This window comes from Sinohyriopsis cumingii, chromosome 6, assembly GCF_028554795.1.
Source record: "Sinohyriopsis cumingii isolate HCF-2022 chromosome 6, ASM2855479v2, whole genome shotgun sequence".
Classification (NCBI taxonomy): domain Eukaryota; kingdom Metazoa; phylum Mollusca; class Bivalvia; order Unionida; family Unionidae; genus Sinohyriopsis; species Sinohyriopsis cumingii.
In genome coordinates this window covers 152,054,488-152,076,251 of record NC_142966.1, presented here as the reverse complement: position 1 = coordinate 152,076,251, position 21,764 = coordinate 152,054,488, and the positions used below count along the sequence as shown (strand labels likewise).

Sequence of the window (21,764 nt, the reverse complement as noted above, 5' to 3'; positions counted from 1 at the left end):
TAAACCAGTTCAGCACGGTAACTTTTATCTGTAATGGTTATATATATATATTCAAGACCAAGGTCACTGGAAGTGATGCATTGCGGGAAATTTGAGCCGCCATATTTGACTGAACTGTATATTCGAGGCAAGTTTATTTATTGTTTTGAGTTTTTATACAAAAATACACGGTGCACCACCAAAGTCAGCAAGTTCTCAAAGTATTGTTATTTTATTTGGTTAGTTAAAATTTCAGTGATTTTGTTTGATACTGAACAATTCGCTGTAAAATATCATTGTAACTTTGTAGAAAAAGGAATTTTATGCATAACTTTATAACATAATACCTCTATTCCGGTAAAATTTGAACTAGGTGCAGTAATTTCATATTTCTATTTCAGTTCAATCCAGTATGGCGACCAAACAAACCAGTTACAGTGAAATAGTTGTAAACGGTCGAAAGAAGTATCAGTGTTTGATTTGCACAAGGATAGTGGGCAGTAAACATAACATCTTACATCATTTAAGTGGAGTACACAGTTTATGTGAGTAGAAATGTTTTTACATATTTAAAAATATAAAATTTTTGGGGAAAAAATTATGTCTTAGCACATAATATATGCTATATATGGCAAATAGTTGTAATGATGGAGGTAGACCTCAGACAACTTAACACTAGCTTCCATTTGTGGCACAAGTAACAAGCAAACATTCTTACAAAATCTGAGGACTAAACCCACAATCACAGCATTGAGACTTGTCAGTCACTCTTCAGACAGTTTTTAATCACTACACCACAGAGAACTATAAAAAATACATTGAATGTATTGCATCCTTATTCAAAATTCCACTTTAGATCATGATCACAAGAAATGAAACTATTACTAAATAAAATGATGATTCATGTAAAAGCTTTGATTAGACTTGTGTATTATCACTGCCTTTCCATTTCATTTTGCCATCACTTGCTTTGTTTTGTTAAGTTGGTGTCTTAGTATTTCTCATTTTTTATATAGCTCCAGTCAAACGAATCTACAAACTGCATGTTTTTGACAAGTCAGTCAAAGTTCCTGTGCGTACAGCTTATCGATGGAAGACAAGTCAGTCAAAGGATATGGCTACACGCTGCAATGAATCTGATAATATGCCATTAGATTGTAAGTGCACAGAGTGTTGTAAAAAGCATATACCCATGATTTTAGTCATGAAATAATGCTAAATCATAAATTCTTCTTTGAAGCGGCACTAGCCAGAAGTAAAGTATATGGTAACATAAGCAAAAACTATGATTGTTTTTTATAGATCAACTTCATAATCATTAACTGATGAATATTGCCATATTTGTGATCTTGTTTAAAACAAGTTCAGATTTCACCTAAAAGTTATTTATGTCTGCCTCAATTAAGTAGTTTATTTTTAGGAAAATTTTATTTTTACAACAGCCACCAGTGGTTATCAGAATAAATTGCTGAATGAAACAATAAAAACATTATCATTTTATGAAATGAAAACAGTATCACAGACTTAGTGTATATTATTATACTGTTCATTGTTTACCCTCCCTAACATTCATATTTAAATTTATTATAACTTGCAAACTTTTCTCACTAAGGAAAATGGCTAGTTGTATTCCGAAAGTCAGACTTTAGCTCACAAAATGTTACTTTATTTTAATCCTAATGCTGAAATCATACCAAGTGTAAACAACATTGCTTAAAGTTGTCTTATTTTTCAGATGATGATAAGAATGCATCATCTTCAGAAAGAAGTCTAACCTATCCTACAGCTGGATCCTCAATAATCCCAGATGATGTAGCTGCCGATGTATGCTACACAGATAATGATACATGTAGCTCTGTATCAACATGCAATTCAAATGAAAGCGAGGTCACATCTGTACTATCAGACTCAAATGACTCTATAATATCGGAAACCTCTTCAGATGTTGAATCTTCTGATAATTTTTCTGATGTGGAGACCAGCAGTAAAGAAGATGCAAATTCATTAGGAAGAGACAGCAATGATGAAGTGAAAAAGATGCAACCACAGCCTCTCTCAGAAAATGAAGTGCAAGCCTTAAAAATTCTTTCCCTCTTTCAAAGACATAATTTAACAACCAGTGCCTGTAAAGACATTCTTCAAACTATGAAAAGTGTGTTCCCTAATTCCAAATGTGTTGATGTCCTAGACTTGGATTATATATATTCTTTAGTTGATATCCACCCAATTAAAGAAATACACTATTGTGACACATGTGACGAGGTATTTCCAAACAACTTGGATGAATTTAGATGTAGCTTGGAAAATTGTGGAGGCTTTCGTTACAAAGGAAGATTGTTGGATCAACAAAAAAAGGATCGACAACCGAGGAAAAGTTTTATACTGGCTGATACCAAAAAACAGTTGAAACATCTACTTGAGACACCAGGTATAAATAAGTTTATGCTTGTATATTTAGAATCCTTAACTGAAGAACTGTGACTACTTTTACATAGTTCTAAGGGAAAATTTATTGAGGAGCATTGCACATTTCTTGTTTGATAGGGCAATATCATGTATTGTTTGCACTTAATAAGGTTAATACCGACAAAATTAGTTAAGCAAATCTTATGTTCAAATAAGGCATATACATTAAATGTAGCTCTATTTTGTTGAAGAACAATTACCTGTAAATATAATCTTCAACTGAAGTAATTCTATTTCTTGTCTTTTCCAGGTATTTCGAAAGAAATTGAAAATTGTAAGGCAGCACTTGAGGACAGAAAAAGCTCTAGAATTTTGACAGACATAACTGATGGGTTTGCGTACAGAGATATGCTGAATGAAGATGGTTTTCTACATCATCCATACAGCTTAAGTGCCATCATCAATACAGATGGAGTAAATCTGTATTCATCCTCGAAAATAGAATTGTGGCCACTTTTTATGGCTATAAATGAGTTGAGTCCCAAAGCAAGATTTTCGAGGGATAACATGTTATTGGTTGGGATATGGCAAGGAAAGGGAAAACCCCCTTTTAAACAGTATATGGCAAGTTTCAGTGAAGAAATGAATAGTTTGTACAATGAAGGGGTTGAAGTTAATTGGGACAACAAATTAATTGTTGCAAAAGTTGCTGTTATTTGTGGTGTATTTGATCTACCAGCTAAAGCAGGTATTCTAAATATGACATATTTTAATGGGACGGAGGCATGCATTACCTGTGAAGAGCCTGGTATTGTTGTAAAACAAGGAAAAGGAACATCGCGATGTTATCCTCACAGGACTGTTGAAACACAGTATCCACTACGAAATAATCAGGAAGTTTTGCAAAACATGCAAAATGCAACAACGACAAAACGGATTAAAGGTTTTAAGGGCTTGTCTGGTCTTGCATTTCTTCAGTCCTTTGACCTGGTTAAAGGTGTAGTACCAGATTACATGCATGGGATTTTATTAGGTATAACAAATACATTATTGAGCAAATGGTTCTCACCAACACAAAGTGGTAAGAATTATTTTATTGGAAAACATATTAAAACTGTTTCCAAAAGACTTCAGAATATTCAACCTCCAATCAGTATTGAGAGATTACCCCGTGATTTGGAAAAACATTATGCAAACCTAAAAGCTACAGAATTGCAAGCATGGTTGTTGTTTTATGCACTCCCATGTTTAGATGGAATACTACCAGAAGTTTATCTGAAACATTTTGCATATCTATCAGAAGCTGTGTATATTCTTCTTGGAGACAATATATTGCCAGGACAATTGGACAGAGCAGCTGTTCTTTTTGACAAGTTTTACTCTTCCTTTGCTGATTTATATGGTCAAGGATCAAGTGGTCTCAATGTCCATAATGCTTGTATTCATTTGGTTTGGTATGTAAAGCTGTGGGGACCAATGTGGGCATGGAGCTGTTTCCCATTTGAGGATAATAATGCAATGTTGCTACAGTCTGTACATGGAACGGGTAATGTTACGAAGCAAGTAATGAAGTACAAACAAGCAGTGTCAAGTTTGCGCAGAAAGGGTGTTTATTCAGCATCAACAACACTCTGGAAAAAGACTGCTGAAGCTGCAACTTGTGATATATCTGGGAAGGTGAAATATTTTAGAGACGGTGAAGTGACAGATGAAGTTTTGGCTACATTAAATTTAGACTGTCCTATGGATTTGAGAAAGGTTGACAGAATTAGCATAGGTAGCAAACAATTCTGCTCTTCACAGTACTTGAGAATGCAGAGAAGAGTCTGTAATGTTGTGCTATATAACCAAAGCAAAATTGGACGTGTTAAATATTTTGTATACAATACATCAAATAAGACTGTACATGCAGTTTTGATAAAATATGATGCTGCAAAAACAAAACTTTCACAACTACCAGCTGGAAAACACCTGTTAGCAGTTAAAGCTATGTTGACAATAGATGTGGTACCTGCTGAAGAGTTGATCGACACTTTAGTTTACATAAATGTCAGTCCCTCTTCATCACCTGAAGCAGAAGCATATGTTGCAGTGATGCCAAACTGTCATGGACATGCCATTTTCAAATGATTCTAGCATCAGTAATGTTGACTGAATATACTTGTACTTTATGGGGACTGAATGGGATGCAAATGTCAACACTTTAAACATGTTGTACTGGTTACTTTTATGTAAAATGATAATTTACAATTATTTACTCACATCAAACTTAGAATCCATAGCCTTACTCTTATTGAATAGATCATTTTGGTTCCTCTTTAGCATGTTTGACTACAATACAAACAATACACCATCCATCGAGGAACAGCACAGACATGGAATTTTACGCACCTTTTCCCCACCTTTACAACAATCCTAATTGAAGTTTTTTTTACTTTTGGAAGGAAATTAAAGGTCTTTATCACAATTTTTGCCCAAAAGTAACAAAATTTCACTTAGGTAAAGATGAAAATGAGATGCACACAAATCCAAAACTTGGCTGGGCTGTTCCTTGATAACAAGTCTAAAAAGTATATACAGAATAATTAGGCCATGTACTGAAACATGAATATATTTAGAATAATACATAATGTATTTAAGAATATGGTACAATGCACTTCCAGTGTGTTCATTTGGACATAATTTGTTGTGAAATAGGTTGATGTATGTAAGCTTGTACTGCTAATCTTCAATCACATTTAATTTCAACAGATTAAATCACATTTTGCAGATATCTTCAATTCTTGGAACTTAAAAAATTAGTTACTATTTTGTTCATCGCCTTTTTTAAGAAAATGCAATCAAAATTCTCAAATTTAATTCTTCATAAACTGGATTGCTTCAAGGACAGTTGATGAACTACAAGTATGCATAACAAGTTTCTAAAATTGTAATTTGTTTGCCTATTTGGTTCAGTACTTAACAGTTCATGTACTATTATAAGTTCAAGAACTTAAATTTCATGAACTGATATTCATGAACAGTTCATGAACTAAGGAAAAGTTCAAGAACTTTAATTTCATGAACAGTTTGTGAATTTGGAGGAAAAGTTAAAGAACTTGAATTTCATGAACTGATGTTCATGAACAGTTCATGAACTCAGGGGAAAAGTTCAAGAACTTGAATTTCATGAACTGATGTTCATGAACAGTTCATGAACTCTAAAGAAAAGTTCAAGAACTTGAATTTCATGAACTGATGTTCATGAACAGTTCATGAATTAATTTGACTTTTCACAACCAGTTCATGAACAGTTCATGAAGTTCATGAAGCGTTCATGAACTTAAGAACTTTTTTTCGCTGGGGTATTTAATTCCATCTAATTTATGCTATAAACATGGCCTTGACATTAAATCTTCACTTGGGTGTAGCATCCAACTGGCTTTTTTTGGTCTGAACAGAAGTAACCCACTGTGTTAAAAGTCCTCAGCATTCAATCATATTGATTCGTCAAGTAGATGTTCCCCAGGAAATAAATTAAAAACGGGGTTTCTTGTATGGTGTATTTATTATTCATGAAGATATTATTTGTAAGTTCAGATAGGTGAATTCTGTATCTTTGGATAGGTACAGATAGGTAAATCCTGTATCTTTGGACAGGTACAGGCGTCGGCTAAGTGTTTTTTTTTAAAGGATATACGGATTTAACCTGGTTCATCCATTTCACTTTGACCAACATTTGTCAACTGGAAAATTCATTTATGACTCTGCATACTGTTACATGTTTAAAAATTCAGCAATGTAACTTATTATGTTTTGGAAAGGAATTCCATATATATGGTTTTATGTCTGACTGTCACTCATATCAGTTATAGGACTTTTGGTGTCAAAGTTGAACCCCAAGTGCACATGATAAAGCGTTGTTCAATATAAAATCGGATCTGGTATTCAGAACTTTTGGTTGATGCAGTAGTTTTTTAACTTTCTTCAGGTTTTCAGGCAAGATTTTCTACATGTTGCCATAGCAACAGTAGATGGCAGTATTAAAGTACATTCACTTAATTTTGTCATTTTTTCTGATACTGCTTGACTTGATTAATTTTACACAATATAACATACATTATGCACACACATTCAGGTTTTAGATTTTATAATTGATTTCACAAAACATATTTTAAATATAATTCTTTAATTCAAATATTTAACTTTGATCTGAAAATTCTTTTTAAGGATATAGAAACATTTTATGCTTTCCATGATTGTATTATATACATCCGAACTCAGGATTAATGACAATGTGTTTATCGAAAATCATGCTGCCAATTCTCTATTTCATTTGAAAACACTTGGAGATTTTATTCAATAATGCTCTAATCAAATAAACCTTGATATGTTATCTTCTGTTTAGGGGCGATAATAGAGCTAGAGAAAATAATTTCATCATACTGATAAAAATTTATGTGTCTGTTTGAAAAATGCCCCATGGGGTTGAGCAGTCATTGCTACATTCCATGCAGGTACTGGCTGATGAGTTATATGAACTCCTGATCTCCCTTGAGGATTTGAATGTCACTGCTATTTTGGGTGTACCTGAATGAGTATGACATTCTGGTATGCACACCTGAAAAGTTTTAGTGTTAGATACTTCCAGGTGTGGTGTAACAATCTGGTCAACTGTGAGGAACGGTTTTGTTGAATAGAACAGTGAGGGAAATGAATTTCAGTTGTAGTTCACATCTTTGACCATTTAGTTTTATCTTGAGGTCAAACGGTTCCAAATATATTTGGGAACACTTGAAGGCTTGATACTCAAGCTTGGCCTTCGCTTTGTATTATATCTATATAAATTTTTTGCTTACTGCTTTAAAGTATAAAGTGTAAATTAAATTGATGTATTGAGAATCAGTGGGGTACATTTTATTAGATAAATTTAATTCTACTTGTATGAATGTGTGACTTATTTCAAAAATAAAAGTTAAAAATTACATCAACTTTTATTAGATTTGCATGATAAAAGTTATTTACGATTATAGGCAGGCTTTTTATAAAAAAAAATTGATTTTATTCTGAGAAGAGATGAAAAAAAGAAGTATTGAGGTATTTGTTGTCCTGACATTATAATTGCTGAGAAAGGAATGTAGACATACCATATGTGTGATACAGTTTATAGGTTTAATTTGATGGCCAATCACAAATATGACTTGTCAGTGCCATTTCAGGAAACTTTAATTAAAGTATACAAGATCTGGTCTTGAAACACTACACCTGGAATTTTATGTTTTTCAACACAATAGGTCTGCATTTTATGAAAGATGTACCATTAGGCATAAAATCCAGAAATTTACATCTCTATTCAGCAGTAACTTGCTTTTGGCTTTTGTTGCACTCTCAATTGTATTTGATGAGTTTATATGCTGAATTTTCCTAATGTGTCAAGAGAAATTTGTGTTTTGAAATGGAGATTAGGAATTAAAATCTACTAAAATTAATTAAAATGTACTGAAATTTCTTAAAATGTGCTAAAATGTACTAACATTTATTAAAATGTAATAAAATGAATTCAGTTGTATTAAAATGCCTAAAATTTATTAAAATGTACTAAAATGAATTCAAATGTATTAAAATTTACTAAAATTTATTAAAATTTACCAAAATGAATTAAAATGTATTATAATTTATTCAGATGTATTAAAATTTATTCAAATGTATTAAAATTTATTAAAATTTACCAAAATGAATTAATATGTATTAAAATGTCTAATTTTTAAAAAATGTACTAACATGAATTCATATGTATTAAAATGTACTAAAAATTTATTAAAATGTGCTAAAATGAATTCATATGCATTAAAATATACTAAAATGAACTAAAATGAGTTAAAATGTTAATTGTACTATATATTGCAGAAAATGACTAGATTTTACAAAAATGTCTGCTAGCTATTTTGAGTGGTATTGTTGAACCTTTTGAAGGGATATCAGTCTTACCTTCAGTCATAAATTGTATCTATTAGAAATTTTTTAGTTAGAGAGAGAGAGGGAGAACACATTTCCCACACACCTTCCTGTTTTTGGATTATATTTTATGACCATTATGTTCATTTCCTATCCCTTTCCAGTGAAGCTTCAGGTTATTAATCTTGAATGATATTGGACCAGGCAGCACCCAACTTGGCATACACACAATACAGAAAAATTCCTGGGTGCATGCATGTGTAACTTTTATTTGTGGATTTTAACGAGAACTGCAGTATTAGATATTACTGATTATGACCTCCTAATTGTTTATGCGTTTAAATTCTCCCAATTAACCCCATTATGGTATTCTTTTATGATACAATCTTCCAGTAGAACAATACATCTGAAGGTAGACACATGAATTACCTTTGTCAGTCTTTGCAGTAGCAATAGATGGGCATTAGTAGATAATTGTATCAATTTATAAAATTAAACGATTACCTGAATTTGATTAGGCATTTATAAGGAGATATTGGCATGCAAAACAAGATCGATTTATAAATCTTAACCAAGCATGCAGCACAGTTCTAGAGATGGAATATGTTAGATAATGGATTTCAGATAACAATCATCTGGATTTGAATTCTTTTTTGGTCAACTTTGTTACAAGGATACATATAAATTGGGAACAGTTTTGAAAGGCAATAATAATTAACGAACTCATTCACAGGGTCTCAGTCTGCCATATTTATTCTTGTTTATGAAGATGTTGGACCCAGAACTGCTGGCTCATAATTCCTATTCATCAGCCATTGCAGAGGTTTGAAAAATCTCTAAAAATACACTTGCTGAGTTAAGCAAGTACCAAAATATTTCGCTTATCACAAAATAAATGTTTACTTATTGAGCTGGTAAAGACATAAAAGTTGAAGATACTAAGCACCTAAATTCAGTCATGTGACAAGTTTCTTTTTGTCTTACTGGAACTTATTCTGTGTCCCTTCCAATACCAGTTTTAAGTAAATACAAATTTAAACCAGTCTGCTCTCCCATTGGTAAATATTTATTAGTATTAATGTGTGTGAGAAAAGTGCTTGTATGAACTTGATCAAAATAAATGGAAAACAAATTTCAGTAGAATGAACTTTTAATGAACCAAATCATCAGTGTTCTCTGCACAACATCTTCATTAATGAACAATACTTCTCAGCCCAATCAGCAGAATTCCATTTGAGCCTGAAATATTTTCACTTGTTTTTTTGTGTTTGTTGTGCAAGTAAATTTTCAACCTGGGCATAGCAGATTTTAGCCTGCTGTCTTTGAGTATTACAAATGGGCAGATGCAGTAAATAAATTCCAGATGAAGTAATGTAAATAATGTAGGTAAATTATCCTTCACACACACATGGTTAATTTCCATGTTATTACACGTTTATTAGAAAGAGCCATCTCATCTGTACTTAATTACTGTAGGTAGCAAACTAACAGTGTAAAGCCCATGTCATGCAAGTACTTAACGTCAGTTTCATTCAGTGCATGGACCAGTCTGGAAGTTGGTCTCTTTTTATATCCAGGTACTGAGGTAGTTTGGTTTTTTGTGTGTCATAATCAGCCTTTTTTTTTTGTTTTGTTTTATCGCTTACAACAACTGCCACATTTGACGTGATAATGACTTAGGCTTTTGCATTATGCGCACAACAGTTTTGAAGTAAATTTCAAGTCAGCAGTGATTATGTAAGTATGCTGATTTATTTTAAGGGCGACCCTTCATAATATCCAAGAATATTAATAAGGCACATAATATATTTCATGAAGTTGTGAATTGATACTTTTTTTCAAGGATAAAGACATAGTTTTCACCTAAACTATTAGAATAATAATTCATCAGCTCAGACATAACAATTACATCATGTGCCAAAAGTACACTGCTTATAAACCTGGCCTAGTATTTTGATATTTCAAACATTATTTGATCATGTCATCTAAAATCTCATGGCCTGCATCTTCCTTAACATAGAAGTCAAGCAATCACATCGTACAAGCAAACTTTAAAGATCAAGGGTTAAGGATTATGGCAAACCAGGACTGTTATCTGGTCTTTCATAATTATATTTGGTGGTTTTGTTGGTGTATCTGGTGATATCTTCAATATGTGTTTTGGTGTTGTTGTTTCTTTATATATGCAGTAGATTCGTGCATAATCATGTTGCTTTCTTTATTGTATGCAGTGAAATTGACATTGCTTTCTTTATTCAATGACTGCTCCGGTGGCCTAGTGGTTAGAGCATCCGCCTTGGATGCGGAAGGTCATGCATTCGATCCCCGGCCGAGTCATACCAAAGACTTACAAAAATGTTACTAACAGATGCCTCGCTTGGTGCTCAGCATTAAGAGGTTAGTGTTAGGATGGTTAGCCTTGTGTCAGGATAATTTGCCTGGGTGGGACATCATGCCACATGTCTGTGGTATGATGCCCCAGTGCTAGACATCACTATAAACTGCAAAACTTTAGACATCATAGCTGTATGAATGAAAAATTGTTAAAGCTATGTTAAAAATCCAAATCTCACACACACACTTTATTCAGTGCAATGAAATTGACAATGCTTTCTTTGCTCTATGCAGTGAAATCAAGATTATACATTGCAGTTTATTCATTATATGCCATGGTCTGGTATTACATGCAGTAGTATTATTATTCTGTGCTGTACTTTTATTCCTGTTCATACATATGTAGTACATTTTCCTTCTTCTCAGTACTTTACTCCTTTTCTTTATATTCATTGGTCACATATTTTATGTGACAGCTAAATCTTTATATTCTGTGTGCTTTAATTATATGGTGTGCTTTTGTTTTGAGGAGGAGATAACTCATAAATTTCCAGGAAACCAAGTTGCAAGATGTCGTATATATAGCCCTTTCAATGATGTTGATTTGATTTGTATGCATTTGGATCAGTGTTTTGTTAGACTAAAATGTACCCTTGAAGAAACAGGATTTTTGAGTGCAGTTTCAAATATTTATGAACAATAAAGTGGATGACACAAATTTTTTTCTTATAAATCCTTGATAAATCTGTATTGTTCCAAAATACAGGTTTTCTTATGCACTGAGCCATGGTTTGTAGTTCTCTGTACTTGCAGTGTACTTCTTTTTGTTTTCAAATCAGTTTTGTCTAGTGAGATTTTGTCAGAAAGCAAGATTTCATTGGATCACTTCAGTATTCATTGAGAATTTCCAGTCTCTCGCAGATAAAAGTGCCAGGTGATAAGAGACAGTCTTTAACAAAAAAAGAACGTAAGACACTTAACATGTGAGACCTGCAACCCCACTTATGCTACATTTTAGTTCAATGGAATTCCATTAAACCCCAGAGAACTAAGAATTTACCTCCTCCTCATCTTAGCAAAAGCACACCACATAATGAAATATGCACCAAGAATAAAGATATACCCTGAATATAAAGAAAAGAAATAAGGAGTAAATACAAACAAAAATGCACTGGATGTATTAGACCAAGAATGACATATTAAGAGTTAGAATACACATTGATAAAAGGACAGCACAGTAATAACAGTACTATTGCATAAAACCTGCTGCATAGAATGGAGGAGCACCACAGTGACAAATCTACTGCATATAAATGCATGATACCAGTGACAAATCAACTGCATATAATGGCAAAGCACCACACAGTGACAGCACCACACAGTGACAGATCTACTGCATATAATGGCAAAGCAACATGCAGTGACAGATCTACTGCATATAATGGCAAAGCAACATGCAGTGACAGATCTTCTGCATATAATGGCAAAGCAACATGCAGTGACAGATCTGCTGCATATAATGGCAAAGCAACACAGCAACAAATATACTGCATATAATGGGAAAGCACCACACAGTGACAGATCTACTGCATATAATGGCGAAGCAACATGCAGTGACAGATCTACTGCATATAATGGCAAAGCAACACAGAGCGACACATATACTGCAGATAATGGCAAAGCACCACACAGTGACAGATCTACTGCATATAATGGCAAAGCAACATGCAGTGACAGATCTACTGCATATAATGGCAAAGCACCACACAGTGACAAATCTACTGCATATAATGGCAAAGCACCACACAGTGACATATCTACTGCATGTAAGGGCAAAGCACCACAGTGACAAATCTACTGCATAATGGCAAAGCACCACACAGTGACAAATCTACTGCATATAATGGCAAAGCACCACATATAGTGATAAATCAACTGCATATAATAATGAAATAATACCATTTAATGAACAAGGCACCAGATATAGCAAAGAAAGATCATGGATGACATCCCTGGTGTTCCAATGACGATACTTCAGTTGTATTCAAAAATAAGTAAGCAGTGAGATTTTGCAGTCATGTGATTAAGCAGTGATAGCTTGCAGTGAAGCTATGATTGATACTTGATAATTGATACTTGAGAATTGATACTAGATAGCTGATACTATATAATTGATACAATATAATTGATACTAGTTACTCAATACTAGATAATCGGTACCTAATAATTGATACTAGATAATTGGCTGGTATTTTGGCTAATTAAAAATAAGTTTAGTGTTCAAGTTTTTATCAAGGTTTTGTATTGTAGTGTTTGCAAGTAAGATAAAGTGGGTTAATTGCAATATGCTGCTTTTAGCGGAACCCACATAATTCCCACATAATTCAAAACAAATTTGTAATTGTATTGCTTGTATTTTAATCTTCTCTCCAGAGCTGGAAGAACTGGAATATGCAAACAAACAATATAGATGTATACTCCTGAAATTCTGACAATGTACCCAAATGACTGCCGTATCAGCGGTTGTATGTCTTAAATTTCCTTGGATTATCAGACTGGTCCTTGATTAATAAAAACAATTCCAAGATTTATGTGACGTACCTTTTTTTTACAATTATCACAACACAGTGACGCAAATATTTTTCTTCTTTTACACAGACAAGGCAGGAAACAGGATGGAAAGTATGATAAGAGAAAGTTTTGAAATCAGTAGTACATTACAAGTAGTTTTACTTCTTCACTGTCTCCTTTTTTATATTTTGTCTCCAGTAACAAACTGCTGTAATCTGTCATTGTTTAATGTCTGAAAATCTATACCTGTTCTGAAAACCAGTATTAACGACTCTGACAACATTGAATTACAGTCTGTACTTGCATATAAATCTAAACTCTGCAAGTAACATAGACTCTAAACTGCTGTCACGTAATGCATCAGCAGATCTAGGTGTATCTTGTTTGTTCTGTTGACTGCTCCAAACAAACTGCATTGATCTAGATCAGCCTATTCATTGGCAAATCTGGGCCTGTGCATCTTGCAGTTGGATTTAACATAAAAGCAGGTACTGAATATACTTGCCCGTAAGTTGAGTTGAGCTGCAAACTGCACACACCCAGATCTGACATTGCATAATGCACCAGCAAATCTGGGTCTTTGCGGTTTGTTAGGAGTAATCAGTAGAACAAAAAATGTAGACCCTGATCTGCAGGCACATTATGCTATGGCAGATCTGGATCTTTGTTGTTTACAATTTGACTCAACTCATAAAGGAGTATTTACGGTTTATATAGTAATTTCTGTGAAGAAAAAGTCGTAAAAACATACTTGGCAGGTTTAATTTGTATTACTGGTGATACGCATGAGTGTTCCCTGCAGGTAAAATTTGGATGGTTAGGTAAAGTCAGAGAATGAAAGATGTATTGAAATAGAATGTTTTCTTTCAAATGTTGTAGCAGAATAAGTGTAGGGGAGAGATGAATACGAACTTATGGGTCTGTTTTTGTATAGTTGTTCTTGTTTCTTTAACCACCTTTTTCTTTGTACAATTCTCCCTCCTGTATAATGCCCTTCATTATAACACAATTGTGGATATAACACAGTACTGATGGCAGTGATCCGTGACCAAGCTTAGGTACTTGGTTATAAGTCAAGTAAAACTGCAAACTGCACAGACCCAGATCTGCTATCGTATAATGCACCAACAGATCTGGGTCTGTGCAGGTTGTTAGGAATAATAAGTGGAACAAACAACATAGACCATGATATGCAGGCATACTATGCCATCTCAAATTAGGATCCTTGTTGTTTGTAGACTGTAGTATGACTTGACTTTTAAGTGAGTATGTATCCATGATCAGAATTGAAACATTGTGCTAGAATTTGGTCAGTTAAATGAATGAAGATATGGGTTGAAATAGAACATGTCATAGGCTTAGTACTATGTCATTTGACAAAGTTAAATGAATGAAGATATGGGTTGAAATAGAACATGTCATAGGTTTAGTACTATGTCATTTGACAAAGTTAAATGAATGAAGATATGGGTTGAAATAGAACATGTCATAGGTTTAGTACTATGTCATTTGACAAAGTTAAATGAATGAAGATATGGGTTGAAATAGAACATGTCATAGGTTTAGTACTATGTCATTTGACAAAGTTAAATGAATGAAGATATGGGTTGAAATAGAACATGTCATAGGTTTAGTACTATGTCATTTGACAAAGTTAAATGAATGAAGATATGGGTTGAAATAGAACATGTCATAGGCTTAGTACTATGTCATTTGACAAAGTTAAATGAATGAAGATATGGGTTGAAATAGAACATGTCATAGGTTTAGTACTATGTCATTTGACAAAGTTAAATGAATGAAGATATGGGTTGAAATAGAACATGTCATAGGTTTAGTACTATGTCATTTGACAAAGTTAAATGAATGAAGATATGGGTTGAAATAGAACATGTCATAGGTTTAGTACTATGTCATTTGACAAAGTTAAATGAATGAAGATATGGGTTGAAATAGAACATGTCATAGGTTTAGTACTATGTCATTTGACAAAGTTAAATGAATGAAGATATGGGTTGAAATAGAACATGTCATAGGCTTAGTACTATGTCATTTGACAAAGTTAAATGAATGAAGATATGGGTTGAAATAGAACATGTCATAGGCTTAGTACTATGTCATTTGACAAAGTTAAATGCACAGCTACATGAAGTGAAATTATTACTATGCATTTAACTGGCATGTTGTTATGTTTTCACCCCACCCCTTGAAACACATACCATATATACTTGCCTGAAAGTTGAGTCTAACTGCATAATGCATGGGTAGATCTGGGTCTGATCAGTTTTTAAGATTAATCAGTAGAATGAACAACATAGACTCTGATCTACATGTGCGTTATGCTATGGCAGGTCATAATCTTTTGGTCTTCAGTTTGACTCAACTTACGAGTATATATGGTACACAACATAAGCACACTCATAAAAGTTTCAATCATTTGATGATTCTCATTATACCATGGAACTGTATATAACACAGTTGATAGTTATGAACTTCAGATATGTGTTATAATGAGGGAGACCTTATAATGAGGAAGAGATGTAATATAGTTTAATGTTGCAATTAAAAGATGAGTAAAGTTTATTTATTCTGAGGGAGTATGATTTTTATTTTTATGATAATTTGTTTATACATACTGCTTTACAGCAAAAATGTTAAAATGTACAAGATTAATAATAAATTAAAATGAAGATGTTCATAATGATGGTGGCAGTGATAATAATGATGGAATATTCTCATGTAAAATTCTACCTGGTGCACACAAATAATTTTGTTATCTATAGTTTCTCTCTTGGTGGCATATGAATTACTTCACACAGTCATTTGAAAGATAAACCCTCAGCATCACATCAAAATGTCATCACTAGAAACACCTTGTCAGGGTACAAGAGCAGGCCCAAGCAGATAACCTTAAACACAAGTAGCTGCCAATGATCTTGAAGTAAAGGGCGTGTTGACATGCATAATCCATTCTGCACAGTACTAAATAACTATGGCATTTGGTGATGTGTGCATTTCAGTTACATTTAGAATAGTAAACAAAATGAATTCTCTCTCTCTCTCTCTGTCTCTCTCTCTCTCTCTCTCTCTCAGCCTTTTTCCATAGTTTTCATTGCATGTCAGGTTTCTGTACAGGTTCTCAAGGACACAAAAGTAGACAACAATTCTGATGTAAAAGGTTCTCAGTCCCCATTGTAAAAGGTCCTCAGTCCCCATTGTAAAAGGTCCTCAGTCCCAATACAAAATACTTACAAACTGTTTCAAAAATCTTGGTTACACCAATTTATTCCTGAACATTTTTCCCCAAGAATAATGGGTCCAGCAAACAATTTAAAATCTATGCTTCCTCACCCTGCTGTTCCTCTCTCTCTCTCTCTCTCTCTCTCTCTTGCAGTTAGTATTTAATTGGTATCATTAAGTTGTAAGCAGGAAAAGCCAAATTAAACAGCTTTGTCTCTCTCCTAGTACCCAGTATTATATAATACAGTTATTCTTATGTAAATAAACATTGATTCGTAGCACATGCTGAAAATTAATCAAACCATATTTTATTCTGTTATTTCTACAATATACCTAAAGTATTTGTATTGCTGGAACTTATAAAAAAAAATTTATTTATCTGTGGACCAATGCAGTGGAAAATACTGTTGAAAAATCCTTTTAAAAATCTGATTTTATTTGGATTGTTTATCTTCATCTAGAATTAGTGAAAGCAGAATTTGGGTGTACATTACTGCATTTCATTATAGGTTGTTCATTGTAACTATGGCATTATGTAATCAAGAGTGTTTGGAGACTGGAGCTCATTGAACCACCAAGCATATACTTTTAACACATGTGTTTGCAAATTTGTTAATTACTATTTTATTAGATTCTGCTATATTTTTTAAATGTATAAAAGAACTCACGTAATATATTTTATATTGTATATAGCTTTTATAAGGTGTCAAACAGCAACAATTTCCTTTCTCTTTTTTCTTAATATCTTATTGAAAATATTTAAATGAAATTTTCCCGTTTTTATTTACCAATGCAGATAATAAAATTAAACAGTGACATCACTGTAAAGATATGTCTTGTATAAAATGCATTATCTGCAATGCATGCCAATGGCTTGTATGTGCAAGTTTATCAAAGGGAAACAATCTGGTAAATGGAGTTTTTGAGACAGTCCCTGTCTACAGTTTGAATGACAGTTTTCACTGTATTGGTTTGTGCAAACAGTCTACCCACCAAGTCTTTTGTGCAGACAGAATTTAGTCAATATTGTCTCTTTAGACAGGGACAATAGATACCCTAAAGTGTTTGAGAAAACATTCAGGTAGATTTGGAATGACTGCATGTGTGTACAAGTATACATGTATTCATTATTTAAATGTATACTGTATTTTGCTACAGTCAGAGTTGATCGTGTCAAACTGATAGCTACAATCAATGACATAAACATCCTCCTTATTTTAGATTTTGTCAAGTTTGAGAGAAAGAATTGAAACGAAGAAATAGATTGATGTTTGAAACAAAGAAATAGATTGATGTTTGAATAAGGTTGTTAAATGCATCCCCTGTGAAAAAATCATGAACTGTTCATGAATTGTTCTTGAACTAGTTCATGAACTGGTTCATGAATTAGTACCTGAACAGAAAATGGCCACTTCATGAATCTTCAGTTCATGAACTATTCATGAACAAATTAAGAACTGTTCATGAACTAGTTCATGAACTGGTTCATGAACTATTCATGAACTGGTTCATGAACTATTCATGAACTGGTTCATGAACTATTCATGAACAAATCAAGAACTGTTCATGAACAGAACATAAATCTAGTTCATGAACTAATGTTATTGTTCATGAACTCCGTTCTTTATAGTTTATGGAAGTAAATTTCATGAAATTCAATAACATCTCTTTCTGTGAAATAGAAGCTCAGATTGATGATGCTGATTATGAAAAGATACACGGGAAAGCTTTTGAAAAAGCAAATAATAGTTTTCCTGTGAAAATAACTTTCCCTTTGACTACTAACATCTTTAGTAATAGTCCTTGTGTTCAGATGGGTGTATACAATTTTAAATTAAATGTTGCACTGCAGATTAGTTTTCTAGAAACATAAACAAATGTCAAAATACATTTATGCCAATCCTGTTTAAAATTGAAGCACTATTTAAAAATCATTGACAAATATCAAATTTATTAGAACAGAATTTATTAAAAATGTTTTATCATTTCATAATGATATTGATCACAATTAGGGTGACCGATGTATATATATATAAAAAAGAACCTGTTAACTTCTCCTCAGGATTTTTTGTAAGTTTTCAAGTTTCTTGTAAAACAAGTCCTTGTCCATTGTGGTACACTGTAAAACTAACAATTCCAGCTTGCTCAGTTTTTGAATATCAAGTGGTGGTCTTACAGTGCCCACACATTTAATGGTTTTTTTCCCTGTTCTTGAAGAATTCTTTAATTCATCCTTTGAGAAAATCTTCAGACACAACACTTTAAAAATGTCTTTATCACATTTTATGTGTTGAACACTTTTTTTAATGTCATCAAGAGTGTCTTCCTTTGGAGCAGAAACACTGCAGCATTCTCCCTCTGCTGCAGGCTGTTTTACTTCTTGAACACTCGATTCACCACTGACATCCTGCAGAGAATTTCTCTCTTCAAGTTTTCGTAATTTCCGTCTTAAATACTTATTGTCTTCCTTGAGTGCTTTAACGTCGTCTTCCAGTTTTCTAATGCGTCTATCCCTGTATAAAATTAGATGCAAGACGATAAACAACAACGATACTATTTTGTTAATGTCTTAATATTTACTAGATGTCATCATGTGTAAACAGTTAAATGTTGCAGATTTCACAAAGCATAGTTTTGATAATGCAAAATACAGATTTCTAATACAGCTAGAGCCTATTAAACTCCCTATTTCCATTTCAGCCGAATCTGGGTAGCAACTAGCTTATCCTAATAAAAATCTGATATGATTATAAGAATACACCAGGAGTACCAATGTGTGTGTGTGTGGGGGGGGGAATAAAAAAATTACCTAATGGAGAATTAAATGACATTTTGCCAGTTAGCTTTTTGTGCATAGAAGTTTTTATAAATCTCATTGTAAAGATGAAAGGTAGCACCCCACCCATTCCGTAACTTGTGAAAATAAAGACCAGAATACTGTGAAAATTATGTGCATGTTGTCACTGTGTACCAATGTTTTCCTTCATGGCGTCAAGCATAAAGGGGTTCTTCCTCTCACCAAGGGCAATTTACTATGAAGTTTCATGACCCTGGGTGTTATATATCCTGGCTTATTGCACAGAATGCCCATGTCCACATGAGGTTATAGCAAAGCTTGACCATTGACCCCCAAAACAATAGGGCTTCTCCCTAGGGCAATATATCTGTCAAGTTTCATGCTAGTAAGTGTAACATGCTTTCAATGTTATTATCCTTAAAGGTCAACCTTGCAAAAATATTCAGTTGATGGAATATCTATACAATTTTACCTGGAGTTGTTGCTCTCACTTTCTTTTCTGAGGTAGTCTATTCCCTCATTTGATCCCTTCACTGCAAGTTAAAGGAAGATAAATTAGATGAATATTTACATGCATCAAAAAAGAATACAAGTTAAGGAAACGAACATTTATAGAAAATGCAGGGTTCTTACATGAATTCCGATAGTGGCCAACTTTTCCCAAAACTGACTGAACCAAGAGAAGGTGTATTTAAAAAGTGCATGTTAAATACAGGAGTTTATTGGAACTGTCATCACTATGTAATCAGATGTGAAACATCCCTTAAGAAAGCTACTCATTTTAAGTTTTGTTTTACATGTAACTATTATGACCAGGACATTTAATGGCCAACCAATATTGGTTGAACAGATTGCTGTTTTAATGGCCCATTCATATACTTAATGTCATTATAAGTAAATCTCATTATTACATTTCTATTATTTTTTAACATGCTCAGATTGTAAGTCTAGTTCTTAAGTACACTTCTGTTAAGCAATTAATATTTGATAAGCTATAAATCAACATCTCAAATCTGATGTACATTACATAACCCAATACATATATACATGTCAAGCTTTAGTCTTATTCATTTTACAAATAGAATCAGTGTAAAATATTCAATCACCTGGTAACATCTTGGATATCAGAATATTATGAAACTTATAAATTTAAAGCAGAGTGACCCAAATAACATTCCTGACAAACAGAAATGAAATGATATTTGCAGTTTTGGAAAAATTCAGACTTTGCTTACAGACTGAAAATAATTAAATGGACTAATAGCAGTTTGGGAAAAGCTATTTAAACTTGACTCATTTGAAACCAGTGGGCAGAATCCTATTAAATTTAGCAATTTAAGGATATTAAGTTTGTAGGTGTCCTTTAAAAATAATTAAAGACAGAATATAAGACATGGGAGCATTTCATACTTTGTGGTACCAATCCATCCATTTTGGGTAACTTCTTGTTAGGAGTCGTCTTTTCTGGAGTGATCTTATTTGGAGTGGCCGTTTTCTTTGTTGCTATCTTCTTTGGCGTGGCCATCTTCTCTGGGACTGCAGCACTCTTCTTTGGGGTTGAAAGGTGTGGTTTGTCAGTCACTGATGGGACTGTATAAGAAATATTTTAAAGAATTTGCTGTGGGTTGAATGAAAGGCAGCATTTAATCAAACAATAACATTCTTAATTAAGCTTTAATATGCATATTCATTTTCAGTTACACAACAAGCCAAGGTGGTAGCTTATACTGCTTGATGGATCTTTTGTTTCTGTTCTACTCTTGCAGGACAACAGGGAATTTTCCCAGTCATTAAGTATTAAACTCATTAGTGTTTGCAAATATTGTTGGTAAAATAAATGTTTAAGTTATTAATTTTAGGTTCAACTTTAATCCATATATTCATTTTTTCAGTCATAAAAATGTTTAAAATAAGATTGTCAACAACTGTCTTTTGGCAAGACATTATTATTTTCATCAAGATTTGTTTAATATAAATTAGTTTTCATTATTTGTAGTTAAAGTCTATACAGTCTGTATAGTTTTCTGAAAATGTCATACCTTCTGGTACCAATCCACCCAATTTCTCCTCAGTCTTTGGAGTAGCTGTAACTTTCTTGGTTGAAGCAACTGGTGTGTCAGTCATGAATGGGACTGCATGAGAAATATTTTAAAGAATGTGCTAAAAAGTTGATATATTGGAAAAAATAGTACCTACATGGTCTAAATCACTATTTAATACAAATTTAGTGTTATTAAAACTTTAAGTATGCTTGTAAATATATATGTTCAATTAAGTTATCATTTACACATCCCTACCTTAAAATAAGCCAAGTTTGGTGCTGTAATGCAAGTTTGAATTATTGCAATCTAACTGAATCTATATTGGCTGCATATGTATACACACACACACATACTCACTGAATTCATTCTTGATTTTCGTTATCCTCTCTTCTTCTTCATCAACATGTGCATTGACTCCAAGGAGGAATTTTTTAAAATGCACTTCAATCCTCTCTATAGAT

At 33.1% G+C, this 21,764-nt stretch overlaps 3 protein-coding genes across 3 annotated transcripts in view; 2 read left to right on the top strand and 1 right to left on the bottom strand.

The window, feature by feature from the left end:
* The window catches only part of LOC149798271 (cadherin-related tumor suppressor-like), a 204,720-nt gene that overhangs the window by 118,566 nt on the left and 64,390 nt on the right, over window positions 1-21,764 (top strand). The gene's annotated exons all lie outside the window — the stretch shown is intronic.
* Window positions 375-4,515, top strand: LOC149798274 (uncharacterized). The gene is made up of 4 exons (XM_089960179.1): window positions 375-524; window positions 996-1,136; window positions 1,715-2,407; window positions 2,696-4,515. Exons 1-4 carry the CDS (start codon window positions 392-394, stop codon window positions 4,513-4,515), a joined length of 2,787 nt encoding a protein of 928 aa, XP_089816305.1. The 5' UTR covers window positions 375-391.
* LOC149798273 (uncharacterized) lies at window positions 18,411-21,735 on the bottom strand. Its single transcript, XM_089963413.1, has 5 exons — window positions 21,661-21,735; window positions 21,301-21,393; window positions 20,672-20,851; window positions 19,734-19,794; window positions 18,411-18,977 (listed from the first exon to the last, which is right to left on the bottom strand). The coding sequence occupies exons 2-5, from the start codon at window positions 21,383-21,385 to the stop codon at window positions 18,512-18,514; spliced, it is 792 nt and encodes a 263-aa protein (XP_089819539.1). The 5' UTR covers window positions 21,386-21,393; window positions 21,661-21,735; the 3' UTR covers window positions 18,411-18,511.

Excerpts from the sequence above, each read along its gene's own strand:
- LOC149798274 (XM_089960179.1), top strand. The coding sequence starts at position 392 with ATGGCGACCAAACAAACCAGTTACAGTGAAATAGTTGTAAACGGTCGA. Across the intron at positions 1,137-1,714 it reads TGATAATATGCCATTAGATT|ATGATGATAAGAATGCATCA; the intron begins GTAAGTGCACAG and ends CTTATTTTTCAG. Across the intron at positions 2,408-2,695 it reads ACATCTACTTGAGACACCAG|GTATTTCGAAAGAAATTGAA; the intron begins GTATAAATAAGT and ends TGTCTTTTCCAG.
- LOC149798273 (XM_089963413.1), bottom strand. The coding sequence starts at position 21,385 with ATGACTGACACACCAGTTGCTTCAACCAAGAAAGTTACAGCTACTCCA. Across the intron at positions 20,852-21,300 it reads GGGTGGATTGGTACCAGAAG|TCCCATCAGTGACTGACAAA; the intron begins GTATGACATTTT and ends TTTCTTATACAG. Across the intron at positions 19,795-20,671 it reads GGATGGATTGGTACCACAAA|TGAAGGGATCAAATGAGGGA; the intron begins GTATGAAATGCT and ends TTTAACTTGCAG.